Source organism: Hibiscus syriacus, unplaced genomic scaffold (assembly GCF_006381635.1).
Source record: "Hibiscus syriacus cultivar Baekdansim isolate YM2019G1 unplaced genomic scaffold, ASM638163v2 tig00110020_pilon, whole genome shotgun sequence".
Classification (NCBI taxonomy): Eukaryota; Viridiplantae; Streptophyta; class Magnoliopsida; order Malvales; family Malvaceae; genus Hibiscus; species Hibiscus syriacus.
Window position 1 is genome coordinate 707,847 of NW_024062568.1, and position 19,675 is coordinate 727,521.

Genomic DNA, 19,675 nt, shown 5'->3' on the forward strand with positions numbered 1-19,675 from the left:
AATGGGGTGCGACATAAATTGTGGGAAAACTTGGGTTTTGAAAGAGGTGAAAAACATATTAAAAAAGGATAAATTTTCTCCCTAAATTATTTTAGATTTACAAAAAAAATTCATAATTAGTTTTTTTTATCATTATTTTACTAAACGTATTACGTTATCAAACTAACGACAATTAACATCTCAATGATCAAAACTTAACTTTTTAAAATTTAGTAAATAAATTATACAAATTTTAAAGTTTTCTCTTAATATTTCTTCGTATTTTTGTGTTTAATACTTTTTTATTTATATAAAAGTTTTTTTGGTGATTATTGTCCTCATTTTTCTTTGAGTGTGTTATAATTTTAATTCATTCTATTATTTTATTAATGAATGAAATTATAATTATTAAAAAATTACAAATATTAAAAGTAAGTAATCACTTAAATAAATTATCCTAGTAGAGCTTGTTAATGTAAAAATCTTTGGTAATCACAATACCTAAAATTTGAATGTCAAATGAAATAAAAATATTTGTATATGGTGGAATTGAATCGGGTATTTACAGTCAATAATCATGTGGAAACTCATATGATCAGCGGTGGAGCCTGAGAGTAGATACGTGTCCATTTTAAAATCTGAATTTTCTTCGATTAATTAATGATGATGTCTATCATGAAATTTTATTTATGCCCACTCCATCCAAAACAAAAAATTTGTGTTTTAACATATGTTTGTATGCTCTAAAAAATATTTCTAAATTCGTTACTGCATATAAAGAAAAATAACAATTCTCTAATGGGGTCGGATATGCTTAAAATTCAATTAATGATTATTTTTATTTTAAAATTTTCAATTCGAGTCATTATAAGTTTTGACCATTTTAATTATAAGTTATTTTAAATTTTGGGTCTGAGCATTAGTTCATTCAAATTTTGATTAAAATTTTCGAATCATAATTTTTTTAAATCTAATCAGTTTTGTAGTTCAAATCAAAGTAAACACTCAATTTCTTTTTCTATAGAAACCGCTAATTTTATTAAAAAAAATAAAATATTCATAATTATAATAAAAGTTTACGATCATAAACGTAAGTTAAATATATAATTATGATATTTTACTAAAATCATTGACACAAAAACTAATTATTTAAGATCACACGAGAAAAAGGTTAAAAACCTAATAAAAGTTTAAACAAAACAACAACAACAACAACAACAACAACAAAACCCTATTCTCATATTCAACGGGGTAAGGGGGAGTTAGGTTAGTAGGTTGTCCCCCAACGCCAGGTTGAGAGCAACTTCCGTGGAAGACATCCGGCAGTCAAAAAATTAAAAATAAAGATAAAATGCAATGCATGTTTAAATAAATAAATAAAATACGTAGTTGAACAATCTTCATATGCAGTCTTCATATGCACGTCTGTAATGGGAAGTAATCCCTGCAAATAAACCCATGCGTAAAAATATCTGCATATAGACAGAAACGTAAGACACAGACAAAATTATAAAGAGGAAACATGAAGAGCAGTATACACAGAATTCAACGATAGCAGGCTTCAAGAAGGGATAAAGTCAAATGGGTTAAAACCTAAACTAAGACAACACTACTCTGCTACCATAGTTCTAAGCCTTCATAAATTCCAATGACAGAAACGTATAAAAAGTATAAGTAATGAAATTACTACAAAGGCATTAAAAGAAGACAAAGATGATACACCCAATAGATGTGACTCGCCCTACTCGGCTACCTTGGTCTTAAGTCGTCATAATTTCTTATCAGAGGTCATGTCCTCGGGTAAGGGCTAAATCATTCAAATCAGATCTCAAGCAGTCTTCTCACTTCCGCCTTTGTCGACCTCTCCTTCTGGTACCGTCGACTGTAATCGACTCTACCCTCCTAACCGCATCCGATGGTTGTCGTAATTGGACATGCCCAAACCACCGTAGTCTTCTCTCCCTCAATTTTTCGGATACAAGCACCACCCCCAAGGACATCCTAATAGCAGAGTTTGGTGTCATGTCCCATAGAGTCCTACCACATACCCATCGAAGCATTCTCATTTCTGCGGCCTCCATCTTCCTTAGGTGACCCTTCTTGATAGCCCAATATTCTGATCCATACAGCAGCGCTGGTTTTATTGTCATTCTATAAAAATTTCCCTTAAGTTTTAGAGATACATTATTGTCACATAAAAATCCAGTAGCAACCCTCCACTTTAGCCATCATGCCTTTATACGGTGTGAAACGTCTTCATCTACACCCCCATCTTTACGTATCATAGACCCTAGGTACTTGAAACAATCATTTGAGGGGAGAATGTGTCATTCAATGCATATTTCTACATCTTTATCGTTTTGGTTCCCACTGAAGTTTGAACATAAATACTCTGTCTTTTCAATATTGATCCTTAGATACAAACATATATGATCGTATCGACAAACGAACCACAAAAAAATATCAAATTTCTAAAAAATCAATGATATACCATAAATTAAAATCGAAATATATAACAAAATTATTCACGAACATAAATCATGTATCATTTACTAATTCACTGCTAACTCACACATAGTAAAAATCATAATTAAGAGATGGACTAAATTTATTTTTAAGTAGATACAAAACAAAATTAAAATACATAAAGAAAAACCCACACAAAGTAAAAAATTAACATGATCTTAACGTTTACTAACTCCGTCAAGTGTACATCTTTATTTTACCGTACATTTTGACTATACTTTGTACATACATCATATAGGGTTTGCATTTGGTTGTGTAATGTTACTCGATTTTTATTCAATTTAAATAATTAAACAAATTTAAAATTACATTGAATTGCTGCTGATATATGTTCTCTGGTCTCTCCCGATCTTCTGCGGAAGCTCCTCCATCGGATACGGCTATCTGCGATTCCTCCGTCAGATCAAAGGCCTTTCCAGTGAGTCGATTTAAACCTGTCTTTTGTTCTTTTATGATTGCTGTTTTTCCAGTTTATTCAGAATCCCCACCAAATTTAACCGGTGTTTAGGCTGACAATCGTGGTGAAACGCCATGATTTTAATCGTTTTGATTGGGTTGGATCTAGTTAGAACTTAGGTTCGTGAATTTGTGTAGCTTAGTTTCGCTGATATTTAACTCTTACTATAACTGCAAGTGGTTAATGAATGTGGAATTTCCCTAGCTTGCCTCCTCAGTATTCCGATTTTTGGATTTTGCCTTGCCTTTGAAATCTGAAGTGAACTGAACTTTAGTACGCTAATTTGTTATAACGCGCATGACCCTCTTCCTTTTACTCTCAGTAACTGCTTGAGTTGGTTCACATTTCATTCCGCAAGTTTATTCTATAATTTTGAAGGACATTAGTTTCAAATTCAATTAGCTTTATGCTGGCAAGTTTATTCAGTCACTCGAAAAAATAGAAGTAAAGGCCGTAATTTATCATTTATTTTCATTTATACATGTTTTGCGAGTCACTAAATTCCTTTCTCCTAACATTCCTCAAATTTGTTTTCTCTTGTCTTCTTATAATAGCTATTCTCTTCCTTTGCAGAATAGGTTGGCTGCATTACTTGCATAAAGACAAAAGAATCATGGCTGAATTCATGGAGCTGGAAGGGCAGGATGGGGTTCGGATGGCGTGGAACGTGGTGCCAGGGACAAAGGAAGAGGCAAGCCACTGTGTGGTGCCAGTGTCAGCCATCTACACCCCGATCAAGCCATTCCCCAACATGCCAGTCCTCCCCTATGCTCCTCTCCGTTGCCGGAACTGCCGCTCTGTCCTCAACCCCTTCTCCATTGTGGATTTTGCTGCCAAGATTTGGATCTGCCCCTTCTGCTTCCAGCGCAATCACTTCCCTCCCCACTATGCCTCCATCTCAGATGAAAATCTACCCGCTGAGCTATTCCCTCAGTACACCACCATTGAGTACCAATCTACTGGGGAGGCCTCCTCCGTTCCGCCTGTCTTCATGTTTGTCGTCGACACTAACATTATTGAAGAGGAAATGGCATTCCTCAAGTCTGCGTTGTCCCAGGCCATAGGCTTCTTGCCTGACAATTCTCTTGTTGGCTTGATCACCTTTGGCACCCTTGTCCATGTGCACGAGCTTGGCTTCAGTACCGTTCCTAAGACCTATGTCTTCAAGGGTTCCAAGGATATCTCCAAAGACCAACTTCTTGAGCAGATGAACTTTTTCCTTATCAAGCCCAAGCCCCCCACTGGTGTTGTTGCTGGTGCCAGAGATGGCTTGTCTTCTGAGAGCATTGCACGATTCCTCTTACCTGCTTCTGACTGCGAATTTACCCTCAATTCGGTATGTTTTTAGGTAAATTTTCTTTTAACGATATCTAATTAAATGTTAAATTATCTTATTCCCTACTCTAGATCTTGGAGGAGCTCCAAAAAGATCCTTGGCCCATTCCCGCTGATCAAAGAGCCAGTAGGTGTACAGGCACTGCCTTGAGTGTTGCTGCCAGTTTGTTGGGTGCCTGCGTTCCTGGTTCTGGAGCTCGAATCTTGGCATTTGTTGGTGGCCCCTCAACTGAGGGCCCTGGTGCTGTAAGGACTTCTATGCTCCATTATTTTTTATTGATCATGATAACAATCTATTTTTATTAGTTTTGTTTACCTGTTTACCGATCTTATCCTTATAGATTGTCTCAAAGAATCTATCTGAACCAATACGTTCCCACAAGGACCTAGATAAAGATTCTGCTCCCAATTATCATAAAGCAGTTAAATTCTATGAAGGACTTGCAAAGCAGCTTGTGCACCAAGGACATGTGCTTGATCTCTTTGCTTGTGCCCTTGACCAAGTTAGTATTTGCTCGCATTTGAATTATAATAGATTTATCTTTTCTGATATTGTATAAAAGCATTCTAGTGGTGGCTTTTTACCTACACCCATCTAACTTCCTTGATAAAATCACATTCTTCTTTTGTGCTACGTTATTTTTTCCTAGGTTGGTGTTGCCGAACTTAAAGTTGCTGTCGAGAGAACAGGGGGACTTGTTGTTCTTGCAGAAAGTTTTGGTCATTCAGTATTTAAGGACTCTCTTAGACGTGTTTTCCGGTCAGAGGACAAGGAGCTTGGGCTATCTTCTAAGTAAGGCTTTGATGAATATAGTGTTTTGATTTATGCGGACTCCATTTTTTCTAAAGTACTTTTGTCCACACATATTTGGACACGAGTGTGGAGGGTATAATCCTCCAAATATATAGAAAAACTTAGAAAATTGAGCATACATGTATCTGACACTCACCTTTGAGTTTAGTGACATGACTTGTGCCACCATTGCCTCGCATGTGTATGTTGCTTGAGTTTGGTTCTTCATGATTTTATTATCCCATGCTGTGTTAGTATACATTTGCCTTGGCTCTAAATAGTTCATGATAGCCCATTGAGAACAACGGTTGGTTCTTTTCAGATTTCATTTACTTTTGGATGTTTTGTGCTGTGCAATTGAAAGGCCTGTTTAGAAGTTCTATAACTTTTCTATTTTATAAACCCATGATAATTGGACCCACTGAACAGTCCTGATTCATTGCTTGGCATGTAGTGGTATATTTGAGATAAACTGTTCAAAGGACATCAAAGTTCAGGGTATTCTTGGGCCCTGTGCATCTATTGAAAAGGTATAACTCAAGATTTCCATTATTTCCCTTTTCAACTGGCCATACCTAAAATGTCTAATTGTTAATAACTATGTGCAGAAAGGTCCACTGTGCTCTGACACCATAGTTGGGCAGGGAGGCACCAGTGCATGGAAAATGTGTGGCCTCGATCAAGCTACATCTATATGTTTAATATTTGAAATTGTTAAGAAGGAGATCCCTGATGCTACACTTCAGTCCTCAAACAATCAATTTTATTTCCAATTTCTGACATAGTATGAACTGTTACCTTATATACACATTATATAGAAACTTGTTTTTCTTTTATGTGTCGTAGCAATTCAAACATCTTTGGCTCACGGTTATTTTTCTACAGTTACCAGCATAGCACCGGCGAAATGAGACTTCGTGTTACAAGTCTTTCAAGAAGATGGGTTGCTGGACCTGGAAGCATACAGGTAGCCTTTGATTTCCTATTGTGATTAATTTTCTTTTCTTGGTACTGCCCTTTCATTGAATTATTGATCATCTCCTTCAACGATTCATTTGTTGATGACTTTTATTCCCACTAAAAGATTTTCTCTACTAGTTCTTGGTTCTTCCCAAATAGAAATTATAATAAAAGGAAAAAGGAACAAGGCAAACAGTGTCTAATTTTTCCCATAAAGTATGTATACAACTTTCTAAGGAAAAATGGAAATCACATTTGAAATGTATTGAGAAGATTTCCTGTGATTTTGATGTGATACTCATTTAACATGCTTGAAGACAAGTATATAATAATTAGTTGAGACTTGAAGCAGTTAACAAATTTGCTTGGAGTGTGTTCTAGACTATTTTGCTTGGATGTTGGAAGGAGAGTAGATATGAAATCTGTTACGAAGCTTGTAGCCTTTTGAATTGGACTACCAGGGAAATACAAATATATGGCTTGGGAAGGAACACTGATGGATACTTAATACACTATTGAAGATGATTATTTAAATTTATTTGGTGTCAGTGTATTGATCAGAGGCTAAAGTACAACTTGCTAATAGGGAAAAAAATTGAAATCTAGGAACCATTTGCTTGGGATCTGATATTTGGGATAAATTCTTTGGCTTGACTATTACAAGGGGTAGGTATACAGGTTATGGATGGCTGAGCATCTCAAAACAATCCACTACAAACAATGGAATGGCATTGAGAATAGTAATAAAATAGTCCAACAGATGTGAACTTTATATTATGCAACATCTTGAATTTCAGTCCTTATTGTGAAAATTAATTTTATTGTCTGCTCCATCTTTTTGCCTATTTTCCAGCATAGAGACCCTTGATTCATATTAATTTTTGCACACAGTAGGACAGATCAAGGGGTAAATCACTATTAAGTATATTAGTTTGGACTTTAAGGTGATGATATGACATTGCAATTGGCATCTCTTTTGGAAACATGCATTTGATAACCTGTAAAGTTCACCTTGGCCAAATCACTATTCTTTTTTTATTTCTACTTGCTCTTTATTTGTTTATTTGTTTTATCGTCTTTTTCCATGTATAGCATTCCTCACTTTCTCTGCCCTTTGCCATTAAATTTTATTTCATCCTTTTACCTTCAAAACATCATACTAGCTATCAAAATAAACAAGAATTAAGACGAGTTCTGCGGATTTGCTTTTTGTAACAGTTAGAGGAACTCTCAGTAAACCTCAAAAGTACACATTGGATCAGTTAAGGAAATAATTTCTGGAGAGCAGAGGAACTTTAGCAAAATATTCCAAATAAATCAAAATTACCAATATAGTAGCCATCTTCATCTGCTGTTTTCATCTTTTTCTGCAATGCAGCAGTTCCAAACTCAAACATCGAACTCAGAAACCCAAACACATGGGGTGTTTTTAGGGATTGCAAAAAAACCTGTACCTGATGGTTTACCCGATCCGATATGATATGGTCGGTTTTTTATGAAATTTGTGTTTCGAGTCGGATAAAATCTTAAAATTGATTGGTTTGGGTTTTGAGAGAACTTGCCTCATCTCAATGCCAGATAATTACAAAATACCCTTTTGTATATTTATATATTTTTAGTTTCGTTTTGATTAAAACAAATATAAAAAAAAATTAGCTTACAAGCTACGAGAATTTTGACATTAAATTAAATTTTACAGACGTTTTAATCAAAACCTAACTAAAAATATATAAATATACAAAAGGGTATTTTGTATATTAAATTAAATTGAAAGAAGAGACTGGGATTTTAAAGGCATAAACTGTTTTGTTAAAGATCGTGGAAATGAAATATCCATTCACCCAATGTTGCTAGTACCTAGCTGCTCAAACATCAAACAGTACAACAAGAGAGCTAGTTTTAGATGATCCTTTAATGGTGATATTTTCTTGGTGAAGATTAATAGTGATAAATTATTAATTTAATAAATTTACTAGGTTATGCATCATTCATTATTTGCACTTCTGAAGCTGGTATTTTTATGTATAGTAAGTATTCATGATAATATTGCTAAAATAACATTATCTAATACATCATCGACATAACAGCTGCAAACTAATAAAACAGACTAAAGTGAATATTTGATCTTTAGTCCTAGGCTAAACTGGAGTTTAGCCATATATGGAAAACATTACAAAAGAAAGCTAATTATAGATGATCCTTTGTCACATAACGGTGATATTTTCCTTGGGGAATATCACAAGTTTGTAGTTCCCTTATCCGCTTTTTAAGAAAAACATGAATAATTTTGCATCTTTTCTGTTTTATCTATTCCCTTTTGGTTCCTCATCCCCACTGAAGATGGGGGATTTATTGAGTTACTAGGGCATATACAAGGTGTGTCAACTTCTCAACTTTACTTTTCAATATTTCACAAGGTTTAACCTATGTTACTTTTAATGCTGTAGGACTTGATTGCTGGATTTGACCAAGAAGCAGCAGCTGTGGTAATGGCACGCCTAGTGTCTTTCAAAATGGAAACTGAGGTAACCTTTATATCAAGCATAATGTTTTCCAAGTTTTTAGTCCCAATGGTTCTTGGAAGAAACGGTATCCCATACAAGCCAATACTTTCTACAACACATTTAACCACAATGCTAGAGGTCATTAACAAGCTGCCTTTTGGATTTTGAGGGAATATTTTTATAATTGTGGGACTGCTTCCTCCATGACCCCTTTTTTTTCTTTATAAAAAAGTAATAGAGTAAACGGAAGGGAATTCATAAAAGCTGCACAGCCTCATTACATTGGAAGTATTCCAAGCCTCAGATTTAGAAAGAAAAAATGTGTGGTTATAAACCAATCAAAGTCATTTAAGAAAAGGGATTTGAAACTTTTAGTTTGGGGTTTAGCTACTCAACTTTCAATATTCTTTCTCCTGCTGGAACCTGGAAGTGCAAACAAGACACTAAGGCATAGTTCCACAACATTTCTTAAATAGTAAGGTATATACATTTTGGACTGCTACTTGACATCAAATCTTAGCGGCACAATACTATTCTAGTTATTCTGCAATATACAGGAAACCACTAACAGATCACAGTTCTCAAGCAACAATGCAAGGAGCTGAGAACTGACATTGTCCTGTTGAGATTTTATTAAAATCTTACCCTGTATGCAGAAATACCTTTGGCTTTTATATGATGTGGTGTGTGCATCTGTCTCATATTCTTGATCTCATTTGTACAAATAAAGTTTGTGGATTACATTCTTTACTTTGTTCTATCCTCTCCAAGTTACGGACATCATCTCCTTGTTCTATTATGGTTGATTTTTTTTACCTGGTCCAAGCAAGAACTTATGTCTATGTGTTTGAATTCGTATGTGGATGCTTGTGAACAAGAAGATAATAATTGACTTGAATGATGAATTATTAAATTGCTAAAACTGAAGTTTTCTTGTTTGTTCAGCTCTAATTCTATTTGATTTACTACTATTTTCCCGTAGACCACATCAATTTTTCACATGGGTTTTGCCTGCAGCCTATTCAATTACCCAAACTTTAAGGCTTAAAGTGTTGATTTAAGACCTCTATGCAATTTTTTGACCTGCGTAATTGTTCTGTGTACCATTCTTAACCTGATATTGGTATGCAGGCCGAATTTGACCCTATAAGATGGTTGGACAAAGCATTGATACATATGTGTTCCCGTTTTGGGGATTACCAAAAGGATAGCCCATCTACTTTCAGCCTTTCTCCGAGGTTGTCAATATTTCCTCAGTTCATGTTTCATTTGCGGCGTTCACAGTTCGTCCAGGTATTTTCCATCTTGGTTTTCATAAATCTCATATTTTTTTTCATCACAGTAACTAAAAATTGTCTAGTACAGGTTATGGATTATATTGAATTGTGTTCTTCAACTAAGCTGCTTATTATACCTTACAGGTTTTCAATAACAGCCCTGATGAGACGGCATACTTCAGAATGATCCTGAATCGGGAAAATGTCGCCAATTCGGTCGTGATGATTCAACCTTCATTGATTTCTTACTCTTTTCAATCTGCTCCAGAACCAGTACTGCTTGATGTGGCTGCCATTGCAGCTGACAGGATCCTGCTTTTGGACTCTTATTTCACCATTGTAATTTTCCATGGCTCAACTATTGCTCAGTGGCGAAAAGCTGGATACCACAATCAACCTGAGCATCAGGTAACTTTTTTCTTGAATTTGGAATTTACATATTCAGCTGAACAAGAAAAGCAAACTTACATTTATCCAAAAAAAAATTGAAAAACAAAGCTGATATCTGGAGTTCTAATGTTGGTCGAAACACAGATTGTCCATGTATTGCAAAATGGCACCAAGAGTTACGAAGTCAATAATGTAGTTATCATCAATAACATTATTCTTTCATTTGTATCCATAAGTTTAGCAAAGGCTGTATGTCTGTTGTCTCTTTTTCTTCTTGATATAACATTATGGTCTCAATACAATTGACAGAGAATTATATGACATCTTTTTCTTTCCTTCTAGCATGCCCTTCACTATTAAACAAGAAATATTTCCACTAGACGTAAAGTCATTTATCCCTTAGTTTTTGAGACCTTGACCTCAAATTCCGATTTCATTTTTTCACTACTTTCTGCATTGGTAACATTATCCTGTGTTTTGCTTACATGTAAATTGGATTACAATAATTTTATTGGGCCCTCTAATTGTATGTGTTAGAATATATGAACTAAACATGTAAATGAAAGACAGCATATATAATCCAATTCATTGGTCCTCGAAAAAAAGAAGCGAAACACTAATTAATATAAAATATTTGTTCCATGTAGGCATTTGCCCAGTTGCTGCAAGCTCCCAAGGATGATGCAGAAGCAATAATCAAGGAAAGGTTTCCGGTTCCTCGTCTCGTCAATTGTGACCAGCATGGCTCACAGGTCAGCATCTTAGTTGTTTATATTAAGCGTTTAATTGTTGATATAATTAAGACTCAAGACCATGCAGTTGCAACTAGGAGGTGGTAAAAAATCTGAAACTGTTGAGTCCTGAAATCGGAATTTTTTAGGGGAATCGGATCTTTTAATTTTATAGTAACTATTATCATATTTGTATTACATATTTGGTGTAGCTTCTTCAAAAAAACAATATATATAAAACATCATATAAAATTTCAGGTCGTAGTGCTAAAGTATTAAACAAAATTCGGATGGGTTTATGTCCAGATTCGGATATATTATTGGTAAAAATTAGGTTGGGATCAGGATGAACTAATTGCAACATTCATTCGTCTTGCTTTCTTCTGGGAAATCTAGTATTATTAAGTGTTTTTTTATGATGGTGAATGTCAGGCCCGTTTCCTTCTGGCAAAGTTGAATCCTTCGGCGACATATAACTCGGATGGTCATAATCCGGGCGGAGATATAATCTTTACCGATGATGTGAGCTTCGAGGTGTTCTTGGATCATCTCCAGAGATTAGCAGTTCAATAAACAAAAATATGATAGAGGTCTAGGGAAAGGGAATTTTGTAAAATTTATTATCATTCATACTTGTGTACAGTAGTTCCAATTCGAGATTTCTGCTTTTATTTATTTTAATTTACCACTGAACTATAACTAGTTTGAATTACTTTTTTCTCTTTTGGGATATGACAAAATGTGGGAATACTGATTTGATTTAATATGCTGTTTGTTTCCCCCAAATTCTCGAAGTATGAATTCTCTCATTCAACTCATATAGTCAATGGGATTTGAACATAATGGTAAGATTGAAGTGTTGGAATTTTTTTATTTTTTCTAAATTATGATATTATTCTATTCAAATTAATTTTAATCGTAGTTATTGATGTCAATTGATCGTTATTCAAACCCATCGAAAGACCATGACAGAAAGTAAAATATAGTTGCTGTATCTAATATGATATTTTCTATGATTAAGTGGAGAGGTATTATATTTTTAATGCAAATGTCATAATTCAAACCTATAGAAGATGAGATAGTATGAGTTGGATGTTATTTTAACATGTAATGGGATATTAATTATTATTGACTTAATTTAATTATTTAGTCGTTAAATCGTATGATATTTAAAGGAGATGTTTTTCAAATAAATATATATATAATCTTGAAACTACTTCGATAGTGTGGTCTCAAATTTTATAAGGTTTAGCAAAAGTTAGGGTTCAACCTCACCCTGAAGCAAGACAAGAACCCAGGGAATGGGATCACAAACTACCTATGAACATATTTCTGAAAGAGACGTCGTGTCGCTTTCAATGCTTGGATACCACGTAAGTGTAGAAGTAGGTTATTTACATCGAGAAACTTTTGTCGTCTACTCAAGGTGAAGAGATGGTGGAGATCTAACATATAGCCACTTCCCCTTAGAGAATTAAATATGATATTAGGAAATGTTTCACGTTCAAAGATGCTTTTTAGATTGAATTTTTCACGTTCATTTTTTAAATATTTTCAGACACATTCGGTCCATATTTATATCTCACACCGTTGTATATAGTTTACATTATATCATTTGATAAATTTGATAAGTGACGGATTTAAAAGTTAAAAAATGGATATCCAAAAAATTGTTAATTTTTTTCTCATGTCCCTAATATATTAAAATAAATTTAACAATTTTTTAAAATAATAAGTATATAATTACTTCCCTTGAGAACTGAGTACATCTGCCCCTCGATCATATTTGTACAACGCTCGTAAATATTGGTACATCTCCGGAGGGATGGACTAGTACCTGACTCTTTGTCACATTGCGACGTAGCAGAATAATTAAATTTCATTCATATGTTGTATTCCTATTTGTTGACTTTTAGTTTTGTATTTGGTAGAACTAAGAATATAGCAGCTTGAATCTGAATGTTATATTCTTAGCTATGTCAGATCCCACAGCTTACTATGGTTCAATTTGTCCCGACCTAGCACTGCTTTTTTTTTAATAAAAAAAATCGAGTTTCAAAGTCGAATGAGTCAATTTTTTTACATACCTTGATTACAACTTAATTTTACAAAATTTTATAACATAAATTTGGTTTAGTTTTGCAGATGTTTATGTACTAATAAACATGATAAAAGTTCGGGTTAGGTCGGTATCGGATCGTGCTTAGAATCGAGTTAGGGACAGTACAATTTGAGATGTATAAAAAAAAAGGGGTTGGATTAGGGCGAACAAAAGGCCATCTACTGCCCTACTCCATTGTCATCTCTATAAGTGGTACATGGCTTGAATTTTTGGAATTGCAAGCTCTTATGATTGGTGCTTATACAAAAGAAAAGAAAAGAAAATGAACTCATCATGGTTTTATTATGTCTTTAACTTAATGATTAACACGGAACGATTTGTTTACCTGCATGTAATTCCTAATCCTGCAAAGCACTGTATCTACATCAACATCCCACCACCAACACAAGAATACAGATGATCCCACGCTGCTGCTGACATGCAACCCAACACAAATACACTAAAAGCAAGGGGAAAATGGTAAGAGAATTTGGCCACTAGCAAAGCCTAGTTAACTTGGCTTATGACCGGGAGAGTTCCGGTGTCGAAAACCTCAATTTCTATAAATATCCTTAGCTTTGGCGAAGCTTCATGTCACTTGGCTTACTACCCCTAAATGCTGAAAGGGAGAAGAAAGACCTTGTCCCTGAAAAACAATACAAGGCGAAAAATATTGGAATTTCGCAACTAAAAAAACCTACCATGCAAAGCAAAGGGAAAATTAATAATGGAAATGTGGAGGCAGCAGCTGAGACACTGCCCTTTTGCAATTTTTGCATATCAAATGCGCTAATGCCTGAATGAGCTGCATAAACAAAGCATGCAGAACTTTCATAAGAAGATTCGATGAAGATTCAAGGAATGGTAATGTTCATAACTATTTTTGTATTCTATCAAAAAAAAAATAACTATTTTTGTATTTCCTAGAAACACGACCAAAGAAACAAAAACAGACAAGATATAGAATAATGGAAGTACAAGCATGAAAGTGGTGACTTCTATGCTTTTGGCCTACAGCCACCTCCAATCTATCTATATGAGACTGAAACAGTCTGACGGAAAACAAGCATGTAAATATTTAGACAAAGGAGAAAATATACCAGACGGAAGCTCATGAGCATCCAAGTTATGTTCATAGTTCTTTGCATGAAGGGCAGCCTTTAGTAGTAGGTTATCAGCATTTTTCTTATTATAAACTTTTGAATCTTCTGTGTCATCCTCTCCTTCAGAAAAGACAGATGAGCTAGACCAACCAGAAATATTTGCATCGCCCTTACTCTTCCGGGCAAACTTCAACAGCCTCTTCAATCCCTTAGGAGCATCTTTTTGGTAGACCATTGCTGGAGGATTTTCAGCATTTCCCCATTCAGTGGTATCAGCTTCACTACTTTCTTCTTGCAGCATTTGTGACAGAGAATGACGGACACGAGGACTAGCCGATTCAACAGGTGCAATGCAAGCTGAAGAGCCAATTTCACCTGTTTGGTCATCACACTGGTCAGGCAGGTTTTGTTGCTCTTCTATTTCTACCCAAGCAGTTGGTGAGATGATTGATTCTTCCACACCTTGTGAAGACCCATCAATATTTTTTAAGCCCTCTTCAAAGTCCGGAGCAAGTTCATCAACACTTTCAATCACATCGCATTTCTGGTGGCCATTCACCTGTGTTTCTGGCTGATTAGCATCATCACTATGATCCAATGATGTAAAAGACTGATCGTGATACTCATTCACTGAGACAGAAGCATTAACAATGATATCACTCTCTTGAGCATCAATTGAATTTTCAGTATTTCTCAAAGGAACTTCCAACTTAGAAGTTTTTATCTTGTTAACAACACCAGTGGTAGAGGCCAATCCAGAACCTTTGCGGAGAAATGGCTTTGATTCCAGTGGAACTACAGTACTTTTCTTTGTTGCCTTGTTATACAAACTAGGCTTCGCTGGAACCACACCGGATGAGTCTCCACCACCTGCTGCTGCAACTTTTGTCCTAGTAGTTTTGTTGCTTGTCATCATTTTTTGCTGCTGCTTCTCATTCACACTCATTGAACCTCGTTTATTGGCCTGGGTGGGGTTCACATTTCTTCGTTGTGGCTGGGAGCTTTCCACTTTAGGACTCACACGAGGCGCTGATTGTGATGACTGAGGTTTCTGAGATGTTGGCATAGTGCCTGCAGAAGAAATTCCACCTGAAGTTTTAGCTGGTGATGGTGCTCTTGTTCTTGGTGACGGTGTTGAAGGCCATGATTTACGAGCAGCAGGCAAGGGGGATGTTCTTGATGAGATCTTCTTTGCACCTGAAGGTCTTGTGGTTTCTTTTGCAGTGTCCTTTGTTTTAGCTGGCTGAGAAGGAAAATTTTGTAACTTTTGGGAACTCTTAGTAGAATTTAGGGCCTTAGTAGGAGGATCCTTTTTGCATAAATTATTCACTTTTTTGGAAGCCACTTCTGCTTTCCTCTCATCAAGAATTTTCTGCATTGCTCTAAACTTTTCTTCTTTTTCAGTGCGTTTTCCAGCATTTTCTCCTCTAAGTTTTTTATCCCTCTTCTCCTTGTAATGGTCATAAAATCCACTTCTATGCTCTGGAGAAAGATTTTGTCTGACTTTAGCCTGGGGCTTGCTACGGCTAACAGGCTGATTTTCCATCATTCTTTTGAACATTTGGTTCAACTCTGCTTCCTTTTTACGACTCCATTCAGCTGAACTTTTTGACCTTCCATTAGCTTCCTCTTCTTGGATTATATCTGTGACCACATGAACATCTATTGGACTAGACGATCTCTCTTCCAACCTTTCTACATTCGCACCAAAAGTCTCATCGATGTTTTGTGCTTCAGTTCTAGTATCAGGTTCCAAGTTAACTTCAGCTGAACTCCCCATTATATCATTATCAACGACATTATCACGAGGCTCTGGAACAGGATCTTCAGAAGTATTCTGTGATTGGCATTGGTAGGAGGATTCACCCATACCTGAACTCCATCTTCTCAATACAGCCTTATTTGCGCCAAGAGAGATGCTTGTTAATGAGTTCCTTATAGGAACAGCAGGAATCTGATCCCTTTGTTTTCTTTCAAAAAGATTTATTGCGTCTTGAACACTCATACGCTGAACATTATTCTCAGGTTTCTTAGTCTGTCCTGATCCTTCCTCTTTACTATCTTCTGAAGCTACATCTGTTTGAGACCACATCTTTTCTCTAGCAGGAATAAGGCTCTTAATGGTCAGGGCAGAGGCCCTACGTGAACCACCCCTCCCTATTTGAACCCTTCGCATGGGAGATGCTGAACGTCTAGGAGATGCAGATCTTATAAGAGCTCGACTTCTTTCTGCAGATGTTTGAATCTCATCACTTGAGTCAGAAGATTCCTCACTTTCAGTTGAGCTCTGACGTTCGACCTGGGCAGCTTTGGCTGGTGAAACAGCATATTTAACTGGCGTTTCTGAACTTAATGGCTTTGATTGATTATTTCCATCAGTCTTGATAATTCTGTCACTCATTGAAGCAAAAGTGGACAAAGACTTCTCATCATCTGACAGATTAGCGACTTGACTCTTTTGGCTCAGCTCTAGAAACTTGTGCAAAAAGTTCCTGCAATAGATTCAATAATATTATCCTTTGCTTATAATTTGATTCAATAAATGTTATATATGAGAAATGCCAAAAATTTTGGTAAAAGTATCACATTACAAATTCTTTGGGAAAATGAGAATACAAAAGATCCTACCGCTTTTCTTTTGGAAGGCAACTTACTTCACATCAGTTGCTCCAAAAATTTCAGAAAATTTGACTAGATGAGCGATTTCTTTGTAGGAGCATGTTTCTCCAACCGCCTGGTTAAAAGCAGCAACTAACTCACTTCTTAATGCAGTTAGTCTCGAGTCCATAGCACGTAAGAGCTCATTCCTAGCAATAAACTTTCCATACGTTGGTTAGGATTTTCAGGAGAAATAAAACACCCTAACAAATTAACTATAGCACACACACACACACATATATATTAATATATTATTAGTGAACTTACTTTGAGGAATCTGACGATGAATTGTTGACTTCAAACTGCAGAGATCAAATACATATATTAGTGGCAATAACAAATATGGTGAAATATAGTGTATATTAATAAGAATGAAGGTTACTTTGGATGCTACCAGTCCATCTTCTGAGTTGCTCATATCTGTTGAACGATGAAAGCGAACAGTTAATCTCTCAAGTCTCTAGGCATTTATGTATGATTGATGAAACACAAAATTACTTAGATTCTGAAGACAGACAAGGGACAATACTTTTGTCCTAAATTAGTTTCAAAAGAAACATCAATCAAACAATGCTAAAGTTGCAAGCTTCGGTCTCTTTGCAATGCAAATAAATAGAAAGTCAATAGGGAATTGGACTCCTTTTATAAATAAATAAACTAAAAACAACAACAATGATAGAGAGAATGTAGCAAGGTCATGAACAGTGTGCTACTTTAAATTTGCTTGAACTTATCAATTACCTTTTTTGCTGCTTTGAATACGATCTTGGTGACCCTGAGAAGATGAAACTTTGTTAGTGATGACTATACGTATAATTAAGGTTAACATATGCTGTTGATCCTAATACGTAGGCAAAATTTGAAATTTAGTCCCTATACTTGAAAATTAAACCATCTTACTTTTTTTATTTAAAATTTCTACTCCAATCATTGACATAGATAATACTTTCAGTCAAAATTTGCAATCTAGAGATGATAATGATTTGCTTCCGAAGTTTGTATGATTGAATGGGTGTATTGATGGCAAATTCTGACGAAAAATACTAAGAATGTCAAGTATTGAATTGAGACTTTTAAATCGAAAAGGTAAAAGGATTTAACTTTTAACTTTTTGAGTATAGGATTAATCTCAAACTCAACTCAATCACACGGACTGGCAGCATACTTTGACCTATAATTAAATATCTAGGCAGTTAAAGACACATGCAAGATATTCATTTACCTGAGCATACTGAGAAAGATGAAATTTTCTGGTTTCCTCCAAAAGAGAGATCTCACCTTCAATACCTTTAGCAGTATCCACCAACTCAGTAGAACTAACAAGATGTAGGAATCTGAGAAAGTACAAAGGGGGTGACCACTAGCAGAAATAAAAATGGGAAAAATACTTAAGACATTTGACGGGAAAATGGAGAAGAACCTGGTGAAAGTAGATTTAGTAAACCAGTGGACAGAGTTTAAATTGTTGGGAGGTTGCAGTTTGTAGTCAACATTGGAGCCTTGGGTGTACAAGTTATCTAGCCCTGGTAAATGGGGCAACAGCTTTTCCAGAACACCAACACCCACTTTTTCAATTTCGCTGTCATTACAAGTATATGCCTCATACCTAAACTATTAAAGAGAGAGAGGGAAATACAATTGAACACATCAGAGAATGAGCATTCCATTATTGATAAAAGGGTAGGTAATAACTATATTGTTCGAACTCTTCTTTCTTCATGAAGTACACATGTCCAGTGATGAACCGAGGGAGCAGGAGGAAGCTCTCGCCCCCTCAAATTCTAATATATTTTTAGATTTTTCATATTTTCAATTGATAATCTATTTTAGTCTACTAAAATTTTATAAGTTGACTCCAACATAAAATCAAGCATCCGTACCTGCTTCCGACGGGATGTGACCTCCAAGATCCTCCAAATAAATGAAAACTTAGAAAAATCTAACTATGTCCGTGCCCACGTAACATAGGTTAGTAGAGTTACCTGTTTTCAGAAGGCAGGATCTGAATGGTGGCGTACTCCAAAGGCGTATCTCCTCCATTTCCATTTGCGTCCATCTTTTTCTAAATGTTTCTGCGCAATCCAACAAAAAACAAAAACAAAAAATGAATTGTTAAGAGAAACGAGAAAAAATCCAGTCGCTTGCAGCTCTGGAGCTGCATTATTGGAGTCGGATCTGAAGAGTGAAGAATGCACCCACCACTATCTATTACCTATAAAACTTTTAGCTTTTTCTGAAAAGGACGCAAAGCAAGATCGACTGCCTCTGCTTTCAACTTCACCTTGAACTAGTAGTATGTAGCAGAAACCGAAATCTCAATTCTTGATTTTGACCAAAAAAAATGCAAATTTGGTGGTGTGATTTGGATTTCATGAAATAAAAAAATTGAAAAAAAATAAGATAAAAGAATGTACTTTCTTAAATTTCAAAATGAAGGAAATCAAGGTGTGACTGTGTGCCTGACGCTTCTCTTTGAGCCTATGGAGATGGAATGTGAACTGAAATCTTAAAGGTCTCAGACTGAAAAAAAACAGATGTATGGTTTGTTCATTGGTGTCGGATATACTGGATTTTTTAGTATTTTTTTAGGAATAATAATAATAATAATATTTGTGATATAACAAATTGAGAATTCTAAAAAATAGAATTTAGTAATATTAAATAATCTTTTTGTTTAGCCATTATTTGATTGATTAATCCGAAATAAGTATTCACTTGTTTCATAAAATATGTTCATTATTGACTTTTTAAGGTTAATTTTTTAAATTTTGACTAATTATCATTTAAAAATTATTATTGATAAAAATATGTAAAAATATATTTAAAAACCTTGAATCATGTATTTTTCAAATATATATTTC

General features: G+C 35.2%; 2 protein-coding genes across 6 annotated transcripts; one reads left to right on the forward strand and one right to left on the reverse strand.

Annotated features, from left to right (window-relative positions):
- Positions 1 to 2,826: 2,826 nt before the first annotated feature.
- On the forward strand, positions 2,827 to 11,627 carry LOC120213106 (protein transport protein SEC23-like). Of its 4 annotated transcripts, none has more exons than XM_039211254.1 (13): positions 2,827 to 2,923; positions 3,536 to 4,298; positions 4,370 to 4,543; positions 4,639 to 4,800; positions 4,948 to 5,090; positions 5,545 to 5,620; positions 5,699 to 5,874; positions 5,976 to 6,057; positions 8,498 to 8,575; positions 9,686 to 9,847; positions 9,976 to 10,239; positions 10,869 to 10,973; positions 11,385 to 11,627. In XM_039211254.1, exons 2-13 carry the CDS (start codon positions 3,576 to 3,578, stop codon positions 11,523 to 11,525), a joined length of 2,286 nt encoding a protein of 761 aa, XP_039067185.1. In that variant the 5' UTR covers positions 2,827 to 2,923; positions 3,536 to 3,575; the 3' UTR covers positions 11,526 to 11,627. The 4 variants fall into 4 exon arrangements, with proteins under 4 accessions (XP_039067185.1, XP_039067187.1, XP_039067184.1 ...); XM_039211256.1 differs by having other exon boundaries at positions 2,851 to 2,923; positions 3,541 to 4,298; XM_039211253.1 differs by lacking the exon at positions 2,827 to 2,923 and adding an exon at positions 2,955 to 3,081.
- Positions 11,628 to 13,569: 1,942 nt separating this feature from the next.
- Positions 13,570 to 18,886, reverse strand: LOC120213105. Of its 2 annotated transcripts, XM_039211251.1 has the most exons (10): positions 18,797 to 18,886; positions 18,235 to 18,420; positions 18,037 to 18,148; positions 17,556 to 17,589; positions 17,197 to 17,234; positions 17,082 to 17,116; positions 16,811 to 16,963; positions 14,154 to 16,648; positions 13,779 to 13,858; positions 13,582 to 13,702 (listed from the first exon to the last, which is right to left on the reverse strand). In XM_039211251.1, exons 1-10 carry the CDS (start codon positions 18,868 to 18,870, stop codon positions 13,643 to 13,645), a joined length of 3,267 nt encoding a protein of 1,088 aa, XP_039067182.1. In that variant the 5' UTR covers positions 18,871 to 18,886; the 3' UTR covers positions 13,582 to 13,642. The 2 variants fall into 2 exon arrangements, with proteins under 2 accessions (XP_039067183.1, XP_039067182.1); XM_039211252.1 differs by lacking the exon at positions 13,779 to 13,858 and having other exon boundaries at positions 13,570 to 13,699.
- Positions 18,887 to 19,675: the final 789 nt, after the last annotated feature.